Source organism: Camelus bactrianus, chromosome 6 (assembly GCF_048773025.1).
Source record: "Camelus bactrianus isolate YW-2024 breed Bactrian camel chromosome 6, ASM4877302v1, whole genome shotgun sequence".
In the NCBI taxonomy this organism is placed as follows: Eukaryota; Metazoa; Chordata; class Mammalia; order Artiodactyla; family Camelidae; genus Camelus; species Camelus bactrianus.
The window spans coordinates 26,512,885-26,532,948 of record NC_133544.1 but is presented as its reverse complement, the minus strand read 5'-3'; the positions used below and the strand labels follow the sequence as shown (position 1 = coordinate 26,532,948).

General features: G+C 45.8%; 1 protein-coding gene across 4 annotated transcripts in view; it reads left to right on the top strand.

Annotated features, from left to right (window-relative positions):
• RGS6 (regulator of G protein signaling 6) overlaps window positions 1-20,064 on the top strand; it is a 479,758-nt gene that overhangs the window by 393,880 nt on the left and 65,814 nt on the right. For all 4 annotated transcript variants that reach the window (XM_010962350.3, XM_010962362.3, XM_074365305.1 and 1 more), the window contains exons 7-12: window positions 2,710-2,774; window positions 6,252-6,328; window positions 8,766-8,847; window positions 10,297-10,371; window positions 11,835-11,933; window positions 13,017-13,078. In XM_010962350.3, the coding sequence (XP_010960652.1) occupies window positions 2,710-2,774; window positions 6,252-6,328; window positions 8,766-8,847; window positions 10,297-10,371; window positions 11,835-11,933; window positions 13,017-13,078 (460 nt within the window). The remainder of the gene's footprint in view (window positions 1-2,709; window positions 2,775-6,251; window positions 6,329-8,765; window positions 8,848-10,296; window positions 10,372-11,834; window positions 11,934-13,016; window positions 13,079-20,064) is intronic.

Sequence of the window (20,064 nt, the reverse complement as noted above, 5' to 3'; positions counted from 1 at the left end):
GTGCTAAAATCCCATTGTTCTAAAAAGTAATTAGAAGGTATGAGGAAACAGAGAAATAAGTGGTTTCTCTGTTCCCTATTTTAGGAGACTGAGGAGGTAAATCATGACGTCACTAGTAAAGACAGAAAGTTTGGAAAGGGAGTCATCTTTTAAGGACATTGAAATAGGACAAATTCAATATTTTTTTAAAGGTTGGCTTGCATGTGGAGTACCTGAATCTACTGAATTTATAAACCTGTTAATTGTGTTCTGTTTTTGTCACGGTGGGATGCAGCGAGCATGAGATGGTGATGGGCCATCCAAGAGAGACACCAGTATAAGGGCCAGAAGACAAAGATTTTTTTCAATGAGAAATTACATGTCCAAGAAAACCAACATCTGAGCTTAAAGCAGTCCCCCAGATGCCCTGTAAGAGGACTGGCTGTCATTGCCGGTGGTCACGTGATTGGCTAGGTGTCAGGGTGAGCGCTGCTGAGGCACCGAGCCCCAGGGAAAGTCTGTGCCGAGAACAAGGTCCACTCAGCAGCCTTGCTGCCTCCCCCGTTGTGGTGAACAGACTGGCCATTGTGTGAAATTAACCGCACGGGAAAGGGGCTGCCAGCCTGTGACCGTGTAACCCGTGGTCATCAGGAAAGGTACCGGCTTTGCCTTCCACGCACGGTGCTTCATTTCTCCACCCAGCTGGCCCATTTTGACCCAAATGGGCTGGAAATTTCTCAGGATGATTCTGCTTAAATAAAGACCAGATCTGGGTTAGACTTTCCTGAGTTTCACATTTGGCCAATACAAAATGCTGTCTGAGGCAGCCTTGTCAAGGCAGCTGCCACCCCCACTGACCTCCCCTGCTCCTGGGTCATTGAGACCAGATCTGCTGGAGCTGGGGACATGCCAGGCTTCCCTCTGCAGGTGGCCCGCAGTTCCACAGGCTGCCTAATTGGTGGCCCAAGAGGCCAAAGGCGGTACCCTGTAATAAAGCAGACAGCCCTGTGTCTGACACAGTGGAGAGCTGCAGCTGTTTGATTCACTGGAAAAGTTGATAAGTAAAGAATCATGAAAAAGTGATACAGCCATACCTTAGCCACTTCAAATTAATGTAAAATATACCAAGAAACATTTGTTCAACAGCCTTTGAGGTAGGATGAAAGATCCTCTCTGATTATAGGTCCCCATAATTTGAGTTTCTTTCTTAAATAAACCACATTCAAAATAAACCAACCAGTTTTGACATCTTGAACATGCATCAAAATTTTTAAAAATACTTTTAATGCAACTGTATTTTGACCCCTCTGAGATTTTTATTATTTCTTCCCATTTTTTCAGTTCTCTCTCTGGTACCAAATTCATCAGCAATTGTCTTAGCTGACTCTCCTTTATCAAAGTTATCCCAAACCATTCAACCAGGTCTTCAGAGAAACATCAACACTCTTCTCTTTTCACATTAATTTCATCAGTGCATGTAATATTTAGTGAACATACATTATTAAAATATCAGGTGTGCCTCACATGAGCATATTTGAGAACAAACACAACTGAATCTCATTCACAAATTCAACTGGTGTGAGCAGAAGTGTGGGCATGCCAGAGTAGCTGCTACCTGAAGTTTCCAGTATATCGTAGGCTGCATCAGGAAATTTCTCAGACCACGTGGAGGAGGTTGGTTCATCCAGCAACGAGCTGACCAGAATTCCTGGTATAATTAAGTTGTCAAACAGCAGATCGGCCCCCGGTCCTCTCTGACCTTCCCTCCTGGTCGTTCTATTGTTCGTGCATACCATGCACCAGCTGTCTTCCCTGGGTCGTTCTACTGGGCACTGGAGAAGGGAGAAGATACTGGAGAAGCAGAGGCAGGGAGAAGAAGTGATGAAGGGCATGTCTCAGGAAGAATGTTCCAGCAACTGAGGGCCAAGAACCTCCACCTAAACTGTCCTCCCTTTTCACTGTCCACTCACCCCACCCGGGAGGCTGGGTCCTGGTGCAGGGTGCAGGGGTTCATGCTGAGCAGAACACAATCTCCACCCTACAAGAGCCTTCAGGGCAGAGCAGGGACAGCTGGTAAACCCACAATTACAGTGCAATGGAATTAGGTCCCATGGTGGAGGATGAATAGATGCTACTGGGAACACCAAGCTAGGTCTTCAAAGATTAGTGGAGGTTTCCAGTAGACAGAGGGAAAGAAGACAGAAGAGGGGTAGGCCTCCCAAACAGTGGGCACAGACACAGAGGGGTGGGGCTGAAAGGGATTTGGTAGTCTCGCCTGTTTGAGTGCTAGAGGGAAGAGGTTGACAACATGAGCAGAGACCGGATCTTAAAGCAACAAACATGCTGCCCTAAGAAACCCAACCTTTCTTCTAAGGTCACCAAGGAGTCAGTGCAGGGAATTTAGGCAGGAAGGTAACACGGTCATATTTGTGAAGGATCACCCTGATGGAGAACGTTTGGGGTGAAGCAGAGTGAGGAGGATGAAGGGGGTTGTCAGGATTGGAAGATGGAGTCCTTATCTGACCCTGACTTGCAGAAAGATTCCTAGAGGTCAGGTGTGGCTTCCACGTAGAAACATATTCTTCACAGCACAGTGCTGGGCACACAGTGAGAGCTGGCTGGCCAGCCGGGTGGCTGGATGGATGAGTGGGTGAACAAATGGATGGGTGAATTTATGATTCCAGCACACTGCTGGTTTTCCATATGTTGTAATTTCTCTTCTTCCTTCAGCCATCTACCTCTGTAAGAGGACAATGCAGAATAAAGCAAGGCTGGAATTGGCAGATTATGAAGCAGTAAGTATGATTATTTTCCAGAAAGGTGTGGGAGGAGAGTATAAGACTGTCTGCAGCTCTGTTTCAACTTGTTTTTCCCTCCCCTTTTTCCCTCCCCAACCCCTTCAGGCAGTAGAAAGGAAGTCTTTTCTATTTTCCCTTCTTTTGTTCTCAGCTCCTCTTACCATAACAGTAAAATCACATCTTTATATAAAGGACTCTTAATACTCAGCCATAAGAAAACAATTCAGCTTAAAAACTGGCAAAGGACTAGAACAAGCACTTCACCAAAGAGGACATGAGGATGACAAAGAAACACATGAAAAGATGTTCAATACCATTAGCCATTAGAGAAATACAGATTAAATCCATGATGGGATACCATTACACACCTAACAGAATGGCTAAAATGAGAAGTACCGATAATGCCAAGTGCTTGTGTGGATGTGGTGAGCAACTGGAACTCTCCTGTATTGCTGGTGGGAATGCAAAATGGTGCAGCCACTCTGGAAAATGGTTTGGCAGTTTCTCATAAAGTTAAACATACACTTACCATATAACCAAGTCATTCCACTCCTAGATACATACCCTAGAGAAACTGGAGCATACAATTACACAAAAACCTGTACACTAATGTCTGTAGCAGCTTTACATGTGATAACCCAAAGCTGAAAATAACCCAAATGCACTTTAACAGGTGAATGGTTGAATAAACTAGGCTACAGCCATATAATGGAATACTAGTCTGCAATGAAAAGGAACAAGCTGTTGATCAGAGGAGTATCAAAGACATTATGTTGAGTGAAGGAAGCCGGTCTCAAAAGATTGCAACTGTGTGATTCCACTTATGTGATGCTCTTCTAACTACAAAGCTGTCATGAGGGAAAGTAGATCAGTGGCTGCCAGGAAGCAGCTATAAAGAGAACACAGGGAGTTTTAGGGGGTGACGGAACCATTCTGGATCCCAGTTGCTGTGATGCTTACATGAATATATACATGTGTACACCAAAATGTATACACCAAAAAAAGCAAATTTACTATATGATAATTTTTTAATTTAGTATATGATAATTTTTTAATTGCATCTTCATACCTAATCCACCTGTGCTTGGCAGTAGATGCAGCATCTAAGGACCAAATCCAATCCAGAAGGTCAGATGCCTGTCAGATGAAGATACACTTTCCCAGCTTTCCTCCCCCTCCACCTTCTTTCATAAGGTGTGATTTCTTGTAGAAACCGGAGGTCCCACCACCCTCAGATCCATTTCCATTTAACAGCCAAAGCACAGAGAACTTGAAGATTCACAGAAAATGTCTTAAAATTCTGAGTTGCAGAATCTTTCCTCCAAAACCAAACTTTGTATGGGTCACAGAAAATCTGGGATTTTGGCCAGCTTTTCACATGCCCTCCAGAGGAGGTGCTGCTGAGCATGGAATGACCGAAGGGCGGGCAGCTTGGAGGAGGGGCAGCGTTAGGGGCAGTGAGGAATTCTCCCTGATGATCCAGCATTGACAGCACCTCAGATCCACCCACCTCCCACTCTGCCAAAACAAACATGAGGCCCCGCTCCACCAGACCTTGTCCCTCTTGGGTACCTGTGCCCAAGCCCACCAACCCACTGAGCCACTGCTCCCCTCTCCTCAGCCCAAGGGGAACGTGCATGCCATCTGAGAGCAGGGTCAGTGGATGGCCCTCCACCCACTTTGATCCTATGGGCATCACAGGACCTACGAATGGGTGGAAACAGTAGTGAAGGATGCAGTGTTTACCCAGAGCCTCGGGATCTGGCTAGAGTTTACTTGTTTGTGGGAGCCATGAAACAAATATTTTTGAATGTTATGATCTTCCCAAGCAACCTGAGCAAGGCGGTTCTGTGACTCTGAGCATCCCAGGCACCCAGCCCCTGCACCATCCTCCCTCGTGTGCCAGCAGTCACCACTCTTCCAGAAGACTGCTGTCTGACTCTCCATGCACCCAGTGCAAAGTGCTTTACAGCATGACTACATCCCTTCCTGAACACAACCTACAGGAATAAGCCAGACCGCAGCAGCACGTGCCACTCCGTCCTGTGTCTCCCTTCCCCGTGTCCCCCCTGTTTTAGAAAAGCTCCTAGATGGAAACAAGACAGCTCCAAATCCTGACGGATTTTATTCCATTGTCTCTTCTCTTGCCATACAACATTCTACTTTGGTATTTGTACGGAGTATGGCATTAAGACGTTCTTTTGGGTTGAAGTTCTGCCTAAAAGTGGTTAAAACTTTTTTAAAAAAGCATTTTATTTTCAAAATTCAGTCATTTTATAATTTTTTTCTGATCACATAGTCCCTTTGTAAAAACAAAAATTCAAACAGCAAAGAAAGGAGAGAAAATAACCTTCAGTCCTTCTCCCTTACGCTTTTTTCTGTACATACATTTCTTTCCTAACCAAAAAAACTTGAATCACACCATAAACATTACTGTGTAAGCTGCTTCTTTCCCCAGTCATACTCTTTCTGTATCAGTAATAATTATCTGCATTATCATTTTTAATGGCTGCCTAGTATTCCATGGTATGTCTGTGTCATAATTTATATAACTGCTCCCCAGTTGCCTGACATTCAGGCTTTACCATCTTTGCTTCCTGTGAACAGTAGAAGAATCAAAGGGACAGTTTTTTGAGGTACTCGTACACCAAGCCTTGGTAATAACCAAGTTCAGCTGGTCTTCAACCAAAGCTCCTTTTATATTAATAATCCACTAATGAGGGTAATCAGTTAATGTTGGCATGAGGGCTGTGAAAATACACAGCATCAGAATTAGGCAGATCATTAGGGGATCTGTCAGACACCCCTCCTCATCGTCCCTACTGTGCCACTAGGTAACTCTCCAGGCTTTGAGAAAAGGCTTCTCCCCTCTTCCTCTAAAGACAACCCTGCATGCCTTTTCTTTCTTTTTGTTCTGGGTTTTCCTTTTGTGAACATCACAAACCTCAGCACTCCCTTCTTTTCCCCTTTTGAATCCAGGCTTTCAAAGTTATTGCCAGGTCCTCTGAGTTCTCCTTTCCTGTCACCTTCCCAGTCCCCGGCTCACTGGAAGATGAGTCTTGAGAAATCCATTGTTGGTTTTGCTCCCAGAGATGTCCAGTCAGTTGCAAAGGCCCCTTGTCCTTTCCCCAAATCCTGCCTGAGCAACCACAAACCATCCTTCCTATCTTCAGTGGCCTTTATAACAAGTGCTGTGTGAGTTGTGTTCTTGTAAAACACACAAGAGGAGAGGAACCAGAGGAACCCCAGAGGCTTCAGATTTAATGGGTGTGTAAATGAATATTAATAGTTCTGCTTTGTACAGCAGGGTCTGGTGCAAAGTCAAATTGGGTTCATGCCCAATGAATTTGAAGGGGGAACCTGCTGTTTGGTTGGGAGTAACCAAAATAGATGGCTACCTTGTAATAAGCACAGGTGTCGATGTGCAAACTTACGATGATTAATGCCTTCTTGTTGATTTTTATTTCTCATTAGGAAAACTTAGCAAGACTCCAGAGGGCCTTTGCAAGGAAGTGGGAATTCATCTTCATGCAAGCAGAAGCACAAGTAAAGTAGGTGAACTTAATAGAGACCCTTGCAAAGAGAAAAAGACTCTCTGACTCTGGAATTTGGAGGTGGGGTGACAGTGGGGTTTTCTTCTAGGGCCAGCCGACTGTGGTTAGTCACTGTCTCTCTCATAATAGTAACTGAGCAGAAGTCAAGGTTAGGATGGGCAAGTTGCAGCTCTGTCACCCATGGCGCTCTAAAATTTCAAAAGTGTGTGTTCCAGCAAGCAATGGGGTTCCTCCCAAACGCAGAACTCTGGTTCCAAGAAGGTATACCTAATTCCCAGGGAGATTTCCAAATCTCCTCCTGTGCTCAGAGGCTGAAAAACATCAGACCCACTTTACCTGCTGGTCTGGAAATTTCATCTTCATAGGGAAACACAGTGGAGTTTTAGGGAGGCCAACAAGTAGCCCTTCCCCTATACCCCCCCAGCGGGGAGTTCAGAACCAATCTAAGGTAAGGCACAGAGGTCGGACATTTGCAGTCCAAAATGTCAAGTTATCACTGCTAAAACTAGTTACAGGACATGATTTTTAATCTGTGACCACAGACCTTTACCCTGGAATCAAGCTCGCCCACCCTGGGCAGAGCTGAGTATCTGCAGGACCTCCTCCCACCCCGGGGCAGAGTTGACCCCTGCAAGTTTACTGCACACAGAGAACAGGAGTCCTGAGGACAAGCTGGCCCAGGCAGGGCCCAGAAGGACCGACTTGAACTTTCTCACTTTCTTCTTTCAAAGATGCCAATAAGTCAGTCTTCCTCCCCTGGAGAACAAGAGATGAAGGAGGAGAAAAGTTGGTGTTTTCCCCCTATTTTTCCCTCCCAGGGAGTACAGTAGAAATTCTTTCCTTTCTAAGGAAGCATGAGAAGTGGGCAGCGAATGTCCCCCAGTTCACAAACATGGTTGTCAACCAGATCCTTTTGATTCCGGGAGATGGACTTGCTTAGGTGGAGTTCCCTCTTGTCCTTTCCAGCAATGGCCTCTGATTTAGCTACAAGCGTTACAGGGGCAGAGGAAGGGGTGGGGAAAGGCTGCTGAGCTGGGATGAGGCGAGAACTTTTTCTCTGAGCACCGCTTGTACCTGAGCATCCCCAATGGGTCTTCAGAGGATCCCTGCGCACTCCTGGGCACCACTGCAGCCCATCGCCCAGAGCTGAGTCTCAGGCTGTGTGGGTGACATTAGTCACAGGTACGGTCACAGCTGGGAACGACTTGCAGTGACTGGGTCCAGTGGGCTGCACAGTGCCATCAGGCTCCCCCTCCCTCTGCAGTCTCTGCCCTCCACCCACGAATCCCCACGCCTGCCCACCCACCCCTACCCCGTGCTCCCAGCAGCTCCCAGGGGAGGTGCACACCAGGCACTGGATGCTGAGCTGCGGCTGGAAGAGCCCTGGCCCCGGGCGAAGGAGAAAGCAGGAGGGTGGGTGCATGGGTGAGAAGGAGGCAGAACTGAGCCTGTGCACTCAGAAGCCACCAGGAAGCCAAGAGGAGGACTGATTACACTTTCAGGATCACACAGCCTCGCGTGTTACCAACGGAGGGGAAAGTGTCACTCTGTACATATATGGTATACCTCGATTCACTTTTTTGATTAACTCTGTGATTACATTATAATGTGGGCCATTTAAGTACACAGTAATTATCATAAAAATCACAGGGTTATTATGGGTTTATTTCAGTCCAGTAAACTAAAGTACTCCCACGAGAGCCAAGAACCAGAGGTTACATGGCAGTTCACCTGAGTTACTTTTTACTTAGAGAGTATGAAGTAATACGGACTTTTGGGGGGAAGGCTCTTATCTGTGCTCCCGATCAGAACGTAAGGAATCTGTCTTTGTCTTGCACCTGCGTCCTCCTGCCCTCCAGCCCCCCTTCCCCTGAGCTGAGGCCAGTGATCTCTGCCTTCTGGATCTTCTCACAAGCTAGGGCTATTACTCTGCTTTTAGAAAGCCAGATGGTTTAAGTGGCTTCTAAAACACATAGCTGCAGCATTCTGAAGACATTCCAACTGACTGAATCTAAAGCAAACTTTCAAATTTGAGGTTGAAACATTGCAATCTTATGGTTGCATTCCTTCCTATAATTTGAATATGCAGTATCCGTTTTGATGGGGGGGCATGTCAACAGATGATTCAGTTCTTGTAATCCAATTCTTAATAATTCAGACAGACAGTTGCATTCTTGAACCCTCCTAAAGCTCACCCTGTTCATTACACGTATTTGGCAACTTGTAATCTAACCTAAAGCAAGCTCTCTTACTGTGTGTGGGCTTCTTGAGGTTTCCTTGAGGAAAATACACCCGTATTATACAATTCTGCAGAGAGTTTAAGAGCCGTGGGCACACTAAGGTCCTAAAACACGGGAGCACAGAGCTGGCACATGGATCAGGAAGGAAAACAGAAGACAAAGGCCTCTGATCTCCCGCTTTTTCACTCTTTCAGGATTGATCGGAAAAAGGACAAGACAGAAAGGAAAATTTTGGATAGTCAAGAACGGGCCTTTTGGGATGTGCACAGGCCAGTGGTGAGAAAGCTCTGCTTGGTTCTCTAAGTTTTTTAAAATTTTCTCTCTTCCTTCCCTTAAAAGAAAAGACTGCGTTTGGCCACCAGGCATCTCATTGTTAAGACAATTGCTGACTAAGCTTTGTGCAATAGTTTTGCCATTCATTCATAGAATCTCAGGAGATTTTCTGGAATGTATGTCAGTTACACCTTTTAAAAAGTATCTATCCATGAATATATGGAATTGGAAATGGTGGAGTTGTGGGAATTCCACCTGGGGGACTTTGGGCTCCCAAAGTTTACAGTCCTGAATGAGGCAATTTCCATGTCTACTACATTCAACTCTAAATCTTAGAATATTCTCTTTCAAATGCAACCAGTTGCCATTAGTCACAGTAGTCATGTTCTATAAAGTCACCGAGAACACCGAATTTGCAGATACCTACCTTTATCCTGGGAGAAATACAGGGTTAGATCCCTGCAAGCCTCTGGTCGCATTTTCATCAGCTGATCGATATATAACCTTATTCACAGTGTGTTTCGGTCTAGAGACACCTTATCTAATATATACTATTGATCACTGACATTGAACTCGCAGCCAATAGCTCTAGAGCTCACACTTGGATGGAGATTTTCCAATATACCTATTTTCTCCATAATACACATCACAGCCTTTTGATACTTAGGAATACTTGACAGCACTAGGCTGGAGGGGTGAGGGGGCAGGTATTTCAAACAGCAAAATCACCAATAAATACACAAAAATGTGTAAAATGTGGTGCTCAATAGACCATGAACAGGCCACTTGTTGACAGCGTGAGATGAACAGGAAGGTGGAGCCTCACTTGGTTCGACCTCACCGGAAACACACACACTGGGCAACTCAAAATTTCTCCTGCTCTGTACAAATGACCAGGAAGGCACCACAGGCATTGCTTGGAGGTTATAAATACATCTTAGCAAGTAGGCAAATTCACAAAGACGAAATCCATGAGTAAGGAGGTTTTCTAATTTCCCATTATTAAAGCAAATCTTGTATTTTCCTCATGAAATGGAACTAGAATGAATAAACTATGTCAGGCTTCCTCAAGGCTGATTAAAACTAAAACCAAAAAAAGAGAGATAGATACTTCCCCATCCTGATATGTCAGTGTGTGAAATAACAAAGGCCGTGACAAGCCATCTCCCCACTTTGAATAATAAATTCACTCATAAACTGTACACTACCCTCTACATATCATCCTTAGATACTATGAGGTGAGCTGTTTTATTTCATATGAGAACTCTGCAGAGGAACGCATATTGAAGATGAGACATCTTTGTAAAAAAAAAAGGTTGTAAATGGCAAAATGGAGATAATCATGTGTTATCTGTAACAGGAAAGATAAAGATTGGTTCTGATGGTGTCACTTGAGCCCAACTGGAAGGTTTGATTTTCACTTAGTAATTTATATAATGATTTTTTTCTCAGCCAGGCTGTGTGAACACAACAGAAATGGATATCAGAAAATGTCGACGTTTGAAGAACCCGCAAAAAGTTAAAAAGGTTCGCTAGTTTAGCTGAATTTAAAATTCTTGATGGGAATCACCCTTCCATTTCTGGTACTGTTCAGATAATAATTTGCTAGTTGCAATTCTTCCCCATTTCATCCTTTGAAGCCATTTCATTCACTCATTCTACAAATATTTATGGGGTGGCTGGCGTGTGCTTGGCACTGTTTCAGCTATGGAAATACAGTGACAAGTGCTACGAAGCCCACAGCCTGGTGGGCATGAAGCAAACCAACAGTGGGAAGTACAGGATGGTTCAGGGACACCAGGAGGGGGCGCCAGACTGAGGGCTTCTTCCCAAGGGCTTCCATAGCAGACTCAAGGGTGCGGAGGTCTGAAGGGTAAGTAGCAGTTGGTTCTGGGGAGGCAGTAGAAAGGAAAGGAAACGAAAGGAACAAAAAGTCGGGAAATCCCCAAGGTGAAGGCCAGCTGGGGACTTGTAAACAAATGAAAGTCTTTTAATACAGCCAGGTCTCCCAAAGTCAAGCCACCATCTCACCCAGCCGTAAGTGCCCAGTGGTCATTCGTGCTTCACTATACTGGGGCAATGGCTCTCGCTCATCTAGATCTGTGACATGACATATGTGTCAGCTTCTTGAATTTACTTACACATTTCGTTCTTCCTTGAGATATTGATGCCCCTTGTATTCAGCGTTATGATGTTAGTCTTAAAATGTCCTCATTTAATCTTTAAAGATCCCCTGATTCTAATGTTCCAGAATTTCATGGAGCCCACATCCACCATATGCAAGCTTTTCTTGATTTTATAGATTTCAGCAATAAATTGTATACCCATCAGGCTTTTATTTCTTTCCCAGAACAAAGATTGTCATTCATCTGACTCTAACAAAAGGAACAGATTAAAAAGTAGCCATAGCTGTGGGGATGTGGAAAAAGTGAGTCCACGAAATGGATTAGCTTAAAAGGAAAAAAATCAGAAACGCTGCCATCTCGAGTTTGTACCAGAAGGGCACATCAGCTGCAGACCAACAGAAAATCTGGAGGGGATCTTTTGTGCATAATCTTCAGCAGTTGCTCTTACACTTTCTCATGTCTCAGAATCACCTGGGGCATTGGATGAAAATGAAGGTCCCCAAAGCACACCCACAAAGATTCTGATTCAAGAGGTCTAGGGTGGAGCTCAGCAATGCACATCTTTACCAAGTATCCAAGATAATTCTTTGCAGATGGTCTATGCACTGTCCTTGAAGAAACAGATAGACAAGAAGACCATTTCAGCTCAATAAAAGGAAGGATTTTCTAACAGTGGTAACCCGAAGATGGGACCAGCTGCCTCAAGAGGCAGGGTTCCCGTTATTGGAGAAATTCAAGAAGAAATTCATCGTCAGGATGTCATAGAGGGAATTAGCAGCATCAGATGAGCGCTTGAACTAGCTGACCCTTCAGGCCCCTTCAATTCTCAAGGTGCGTGATTCAACATTCTTGTTTCTTCTCTAGTCGGTGTACGGCGTGACTGATGAATCCCAGTCGCAGAGCCCAGTGCACATACCCAGTCAGCCGATCAGGAAAACTACAAAAGAGGACGTCCGGAAACAGGTGAGTGAATTGGCTACTGCGCTCTCAGGAGGAGACGTGGCCAGTTTGAAAACCTTTTGAATGTTCACCTCTGAAGACAGACTGAGCTTTGAGTTCTTGGAAAGTGCAGTGGAAGTCAGCTATGGGTGGCTTGAACCTTTGAGTGCTGTGTGTGAATAATTCATGGAGGCTGGAGAGGAAAAATTCTCCACCTGGTTCCTCCAGCAGTTATTAGAAAAGGACGTAAGTGAGTTAGCCCAGTACCGTGGGCTGACTGGCGTAGTCAGGTTTCCCACAAGACACTGTGGGGGCTGGAGGAGGGAGGGCCCTTAAAATTGTAATACGCTTTCAGCGGAAGCCAGCTCAGGACCACCAACTTTATTGCTCCGATTCAAAAGGAAAGTTGGCAAATAAAGCAAGCCTTACTCGCAATGCCATTTCAGCATTGCTTGGTTCCATGTTATCTTAACTCATAATGAGAAGTTAACTGGTCAATCCAGGTCAGCATACACTAGCTAATTACATCACTCCCTTCCGGGGGTTCACTAGTAATGAAGTGATTTCAGAGTCTACTCATTGCATTATTCTTTACTGGCTTCTGGGGGGCACCCAAAGGAGTAAATTGTGAGGGGCCTGCGTTGACAAGTTTATTGTTGGGTGGGGAAAAGGAAGCAGATGTATGTAAAATAGCTACTCGGTGATTCTAGTCAAGGACACCAAGTACATGGGTGCGGTGTAGGTGTGAAAGCTGCTTAGAAGATCACTGGAGAGTAGTCAAACCAGATATTTATGGTGTGTGTGTTACCTCCATGCTGTTGCTAAGCTTTATAGAGTGTAAACAACCTTCAAGTTTGCCATCACTTTTGGGAATCAAGATGAGTTATAACACAGTACAGGAGAACATGTGACATGGGCTAAATTGTAGAGTGTGTTTCTCAAGTGTGATAGGAATTTCCAAAAAAGCAAACTGTAAAGTTGGAGGACTGGAGAAGTCTGTCCAAAGGAAGTGCTGGATCTTGGTGGAAATACAGGATTTGGGTTCCTGGGGTGAAGGGGCGAAATATTCCCATTTGGTCTTCACACTTCTGTTCTGCCTTTCCCCAGATAACATTTTTGAATGCACAGATTGACAGACATTGTTTAAAAATGTCCAAAGTGGCTGAAAGGTATGTTTCCTTTAATATTACTGCTTTCTTCTGATTTAACAAAGGAGAAATGTTACAGGGTTATGGCTAACCAGCATGTACCAAGAGGCAGACCATAGTCATTTCTTAAGCTGATGGGTGAAAAAACCACAGGCTCTGTGTGAGTACAACCAAGACCTCCCTTTACTGATGCCAAGAAATGTTCTGTTGCAAGCTTTCTGGGGAGTGGCTGCAGGACCTTGCCAATCAAGGAAGAACATCCTTAAAAGCTACATAATGCACTTTTACCTTCATTCAGCCTCTTGATTAATTCAGACGGAATTGCTCCCTTCTCGGCTATAAAACGCCTAGATTCACTTTATAGGGGGAAAGAAATTATGTGTGCCCTTTGAGGTGCTGGCTCCACAAACAGGAGGGGACTGGACCATCAGGAGGCGTTCCACCTCCACACACCATCAACCTCCAAACTGTATCAAATCAGCTGTAAAGAAGTATTTGGCACCTCCAGCCTGCCGGCTGCAGAAGCTTTGTGCTACAATCTGCACCAGTAGCTGGTTCCACTCTGTTAACTCATGGGAGACTCAGTGTTGTCAACTAACTGGTCTGTTCTGGGACTCTCAGTGAAGAGGGGAGACTGCCGGGGGTGGGGGTCTGTGTGGAGTAAGTCTGAGCGAGGGGCCGCAGACAGAAGGTTTGTTCATCCATATGCTACCGCTAAAGCGATGACCAGTATCTGAAGGATAAAGGGCTTAAGCTGGGCCTTAGTGTTTATTGGCTGTCACAGTAAAGTAGGTCCTTTAAGCCCACCTCACACAGAGGGCTGGCTGGGTGTTCAACCTGTAAGCCTTTCTCTGCTGGCCCCTGGATCGATCCACATCTTGTTTCTAGATAGATAACAACAAATTGAGGCAAAGAAAACCCTGTTTCCAAATGCAAAACCTGAACTCACGCTTTGCCTTCAGGTGGCCAGAGACACCCCTGGATTGGGGCTCATCTCTTTGGTGGCATCTGGTATCTATTCCAGGACTTTGCAGCAGTGTCGCGATTGACATTCGGGGTAGAATACTTCGTTGTTGTAGGAGGCCATCCCGTACATGAGAAGATGTTCGGCAGCATCCCTGAACCCTACCCACTAGACGCCAAAACCCCAGCTCACAGTTATGACAACCAAAAATGTCTCCAGACATTGCCAAACATCCCCAGGAGGGCCAGAATTGACCCTGTTGAGGATTACTGATTTCCCTAACTCACATGCTTGAGAAGGTTGCTGCGGCTGGAGCTCACCTCACATTTAGAACACGGTGTTCTGAAGTCGCAGTTTCAGCCAAGCCTGTCGGCTGGGGAGCCGCCTCCCCGCGCTCTCATAATAGGGGACTTTCGGAGTACCAGCTGTAAAACTGCTTTTTAGATCTCACTGTGGTCACCTTTTTCCCAGAAGGGAACATGTGGGGGAAATAGCTGGGATGATTTTGACTCCATTTGTGTCAGAGCCTGTGAGGAACTATGAGCTTCTTTCTCTGTAAAAAAAGGGACCGGAGTGGCCGGCCTGGTGTTTGTGAGGGTCAGGGCTAGCCTTGGAAGAGCACTTGGAGTTTGCAATCCTAGGAGACCGTGCGTGTGACAGCATCTTTCCTTGGGTCTGGTCGCCTGGGTCCGTGGTTTTGATTATCCAAGTGGGGGAGTGGGTTAATGATGGAGATTCCCAAGCCTAGTGCTGGGGAGTTGGATTCAGTGGTTCCCAGTAGATCTGAAGAACCCACATTTTAAAAAAAATTTGTGATTGAAGTGTAGTTGATTTACAATGTTAGTTTCAGGTGTACAGCAAAGTGATCCAGTTATATATATACATACATGTATTTTTTTTCTTTTCAGATTCATTATATGTTATTATAAGAAATTGAATATAGTTCCCTGTGCTCTACAGTAGGTCCTTGTTGTTTATCTATTTTATATATAGTAGTGTGTGTCTGTTAATCCCCAACCCCTAATTTATCCCTCCTGCCCTTTCTCCTTTGGTAACCAGTTTGTTTTCTATGGCCATGAGTCTTTTTTTGGGAACCTGCATTTTGAATACTCTGAAGTAGACTGACCAGGTCTCAGGATTTGGGGAAACCACAGTCTACCATTCACAGTGACCTGAGAGCTCACATCAAAGGGGACCCCCAGCTTCGTCTTCTCTTTGGGGTATGGAGAGAGATCCAAAGCCAGTCAGCTGGAGGGAGGCCAACCTTGCAGGTGTGCCGAGTGGGGGCAACAGCCAGCCCGGTGTGGGAGGGGAGCCTGGCAGCACCTATTGTTTGTTTGTTTCCCTGCGGTCAGGGAGGGGCCCCACCTGGCAGCATCTAATTATGCTTGAGAGGCTGCTCACATTGAAGAGATTATTCATTCCAGCCATCCACTCCTCACTCCCCAGCCTGAAGCTTTCACGAGTCTCCGCCCAGCAGAGACCAGATTTTATTCCCAGCAGCGATAACTGGCAACTTTGCAATGTGACACAAGGGTTTTTCATTAAAGTCACAAGGAAACCCCCAGATAGGAGGAGGGAGAGGAGCCGGGTGTTAGCGGGAGATAAAGCAGCCTGGAGCCTTGGACTGTCAGCGGCTCTGCGAGGGTGGGGACAGGGAGGTGGCAGCTGGCCTTGGGTGCGACTGCTCTGCTCGCCAGAGCGATCTCAGGTGGGGACCTCGTCCCCATGCCAGCTCTGGTGTCCCTGGGCCTGCTCCCAGGGGACAGTGGTCATTAACCAGAAGCCATCAGGCAAAGGACCGCAGCCCCTGGAGAACAGGGGCACATCGTTTTTCACTTAGTTCCCCGAAAACTGGTCCTGGGCAGAGGCTGGGGGGAAGGTGGTTATAAAGGTCTGGTTCTAAAAAGGCAAAGGTCAAGGATGAGTCAAAGGGTGCAACCAGTCCCAGCTGGAAAAAGAATAAGGAAACTCCGCAAACTAAAGGCATAGAACAGAACAATTTAGGGGACGGGTGTGGAACCAGCCATCTGGGTTTGGATCCCGCCTCAGCCATTTTCTAACTGTGTGACCTTAGGCAAGTTGCTTCACCTCTCTGTGCCTCTGTTCCACCTCTTTAAAGGCGAGAGAGCAGTAGTTCTCAACAGGGTCAATGAGTTAATCCATGGCGAGAGCTTGATAAAGTCCTTGGCACTTACTGCACGTGCAGTGAATGTGAATGGTTATTATCTTCCAGTGCAGGGCTTAATGGTGCTTTGGAAAGGAGCAGAATTCAAGTGCGTAAGATGCAATGAGCTGGGTGTACCCTGTCCAGAGGAGCAGAGGGCAGGCCAAGCAACGAGGCTGGCCCTGCAGGTGGCAGTTTTGTGTTAACACAATTCCTCCCACCCTCTCTCTTTTCAGTCTCCCACACAGAGAGCCCCCACAGGCTGCCGAGGGCTGGCCCTGCTGTCTGCAGCCTGTGTGCCCTGCCTTGGCTGCCTCCCATGGCACCACTCATCCGGCACTTTTGAGGAGGGAGGGGCTGTACATGAAGAGGCTGGCCCTTCTGTACAGATTTTCTTGGGTCATCCTGATTTCAACTATTCTGTCCCATTGTCCCCAAGAGTGGTCAGATGTCCCCGAAATGCGAACATCATGGCAACCAAACTACATTTCCTGGAAGCAGTACAAAAGCCTTTCTGAAATGTCACCCAAGTTTTGCTTCAGAAAGTGTGGCCCTTGCACACACACATAAATTTTCCAGATAAATAATGTTAACACTTTAAGTTTTTTTAGTTGAAGCATTGTCAGTTTACAATGTTGTGTCAACTTTCGGTGTACAGCATAATGTTTCAGTCATACATATACATGCATATATTCATTTTCATATTCTTTTTTATTATAGGTTACTATAAGAGACTGGAAATAGATCCCTGTGCTGTACAGTTGAAACTTGTTTATCTATTTTATATGTAGTAGTTAGTACCTGCAAATCTCGAACTCCCAATTTATCCCTTTCCACCCCCTTCCTTTAACTATTGTGAATGAGAATCTTTCTTAAACATGGTTCATACTCTTGCCTTTTTAAAGAAAGGACACTGCACTGCACTTCAGTTTTCTGGATAACTCCGATCAGTGTTCTCATATTGTGCTCGAAACTGTCAGTGATCAGGGTCTCACTAAGTGCCACAAAATGCTTCCCTTTCCTAAACAGCCCCAGACCATTATGTTGAGGGTCTGTTTCTGCTTTTTAGTCCCTAGCTTGTTTTCTTGTTCCTGTCTTCACACTTGTCTCCAGTAGCCCTTCTTCTTCTCTAAACTAATCCCACTTCCAACCTATAGCAGACCAGGTGTATTAGTTAGCTATTGCTGAGTAACAAACCACCTCAAAACACAGTGACTTCGAACAACAGGCATTTACTACTGCTCACACGTCTATGTGCCAGTCTGTGTGCTCACATGTCTGTGCACATATGTCTTTGTACACAAGTCTGTGTCTGCGGGGCTGCCCTGTGTCTGTGTGCCTCTGTGGACTGGGCCAGCAGCTCTGCTGATCCTGCCTGGGCTCTCTCACGAGTTTGGTTCAGCTGGCTCAGGATGACCTCAGCTGGGACCATGGGGCTCCCCCTCACATGGTCTCTCATCCTCTAGCAGGCTAGTTTGACCTTGTTCACGTGGGGATAGTAGAACTCCAAGAAAGAGAGCAGAAGCATGCAGAGCACCTTGAGGCTTGGAACTGGCACTCTGTCTCTTCTGCTGTGTTTTGTCAACAAAAGCAAACCACAAGCCCAGACCAGATGCAAGGGCTGGGAAAATTGACTCCATTTTTTAAACTGACCTACCACACTAAGAAATCAAATAACCGAGTTCCTTAGCCTCAATCCTAAAGCAAGAGGAAAGAGTCTGTGTGCTTTTCTGAGTAACAGACAGTGAGCCTTAGAGCATAGAGTTTATTTCATTGTAGACTCTGTTCGGAGGCCCTTTTGGTCACTTATCTACCTATGTTTCCTCAGTAGTTGAAGTTGCCAAATAGATGAGGTCTTCCTTTTTGCCAGAGTCCTCAAGGGAATCCATTATTTATTCACCCAAGCCTTCCAGCACTGAACAAACCAACTTTGAAAAGGCAAAAATCTATATGTTTTAGTTCCAAATAATCTGGAAAGTCTCTATTTTGCTATTTTCCCAGAGACTTCTCCCCACCATTGGTGGCACTGAGCTCCAGCCAGTCCCTGCACAGATCACACTGCACTGCCCCATGCAGAGAGATGGCATTGTGTCATTTTATATCTGCTCCTGTATGTGACTCGTCCTTACCCCATCCCTCAGAGCCATCTGTGCATCACAACTGACTGCTGAATTGATTTTTTACCATCACCTTGCTTGTCCACATCTGAGATCACTGCTGCTCCCTGAAATTGGAGCTGTTCCCTCCTCTGCTTCCTGACCTCTGTGATCATGAAATGTAATTAATGAAACAAGATAAGACAGCAAGGGACTGCATACCCTAAGGGTCTATTAAAAACCTGCTAGGGTGATGGAAGTCCGTGAACTTCATGTCTAATGAGAGTTTCAGGGGAGGAAGAAAGGGGTCCAAGAGGTCCTTATGACTTTGCTTTAATGCGATTCCAGACACCACAGGGTCTTTGCTTCTCCTTTCTCTCAGCCCACATTAGGTGATAGAAAAGACATGATCAGAGGTAACACTATAGCCAGAATGACTCCATCCAGGCCAAGATCGAGAAGGGTCACAATACCCGGCCTGGCATATTCTCTTCTTCCTGGGGGGCTAAATTCACCTTCACGTCCCTTCCCTCATCCCGAGTTTCTCTGTTGCGTATGTTTTCTCTGGGTGACCTGAAATTAAGGAACTCTTTATGTTCTCTCCCCTCTCCATCTTCTCCAACATGAAAAACAAAATAAATTAATGAATTAACGAGAACCAAGCTGTCTTCTTCCCTGTCTGTGGTGCTACCCTGCTTTCCACTCTCTTCCTAATCATATCTCTTCCTGCCTGGGTCCCTTTTGTGCATCATTTAGAAACTGCACAAACCAAAAAGGGGTACGAACACCCGCTCCTATTCACCCCTTCTCACAGTCAGTCTCCAGGTTTCCTTCCCGCGGAGAGACGTGAATTTCCCAAGGAATACAGTAGCACATTTGTGTTGTGTTTGTAAAGGAGTAATGACAGTCACTATCCCATAATGCTTTCTATTCTGTGCTTTTGTTTCCCTTTAATAATCATTTCCCCCAGCTGCAAGCCATCCCTCTTTGACGTTCTCCCCTGCGTCTAACAGCATCTCTCCATCTTCTTCCTCACCTGCTTTGTAAATCAAATGCCATGTATATGCTTCACTCTTGGGTTTCTGTGTAGGGAAAACCCAGTCCTCCTTGCCCTGTGTTTCTCCTTTCCTCTCACGCTCCTACCACACTCATGGCACTTCTGACACCAGATGTGTGGGGATTTTTCCTTACACCAGGCAATGACACCAGCTGGATGTCCCGCAATTTAACGCAATTCTGGCACTGTCTACCTGGAGATAGCATCAGATCCCATAGATTAAGGTCTCAGTCCCTTAAGACGACTCCCACCCACTTCAGATGCCAGTCTTAGTAGGTCCCTGGGTTACCCACAACTTCTAACTTGGCTACAAATCAGAGGTTCCCATGACCCCTTCCTTGGGTCTGATTAATTTGTAGTGTCTCACAGAACTCAGGAAAACACTTACTTCCTTACAAGTTTATAAAAGGATATGATAAAGGATACAGATGAACAGCCAGGTGAAGAGGTACACAGGGCAAGGTCTGGGAGGGTCCTGAGTCCAGGAGCTTCTGTCCCTGTGGAGTTGGGGGGCGTCACCCTCCCAGTGTGGATGTGTTCACCAACCTGGAAGCTCTCTGAGTCCCATGCTATTGGGATGTCGTGGAGGCTTTGTCACATAGGCATGATCAATTATTAACTCCATTTCCAGCTCTGCTCCCGTCTCAAGAATAGTGCGTGGGGCTGAAAATGCCAAGCTTCTAATCATGGCTTGGTCTTTCCAGTGACCAGCCCCCCCACCAG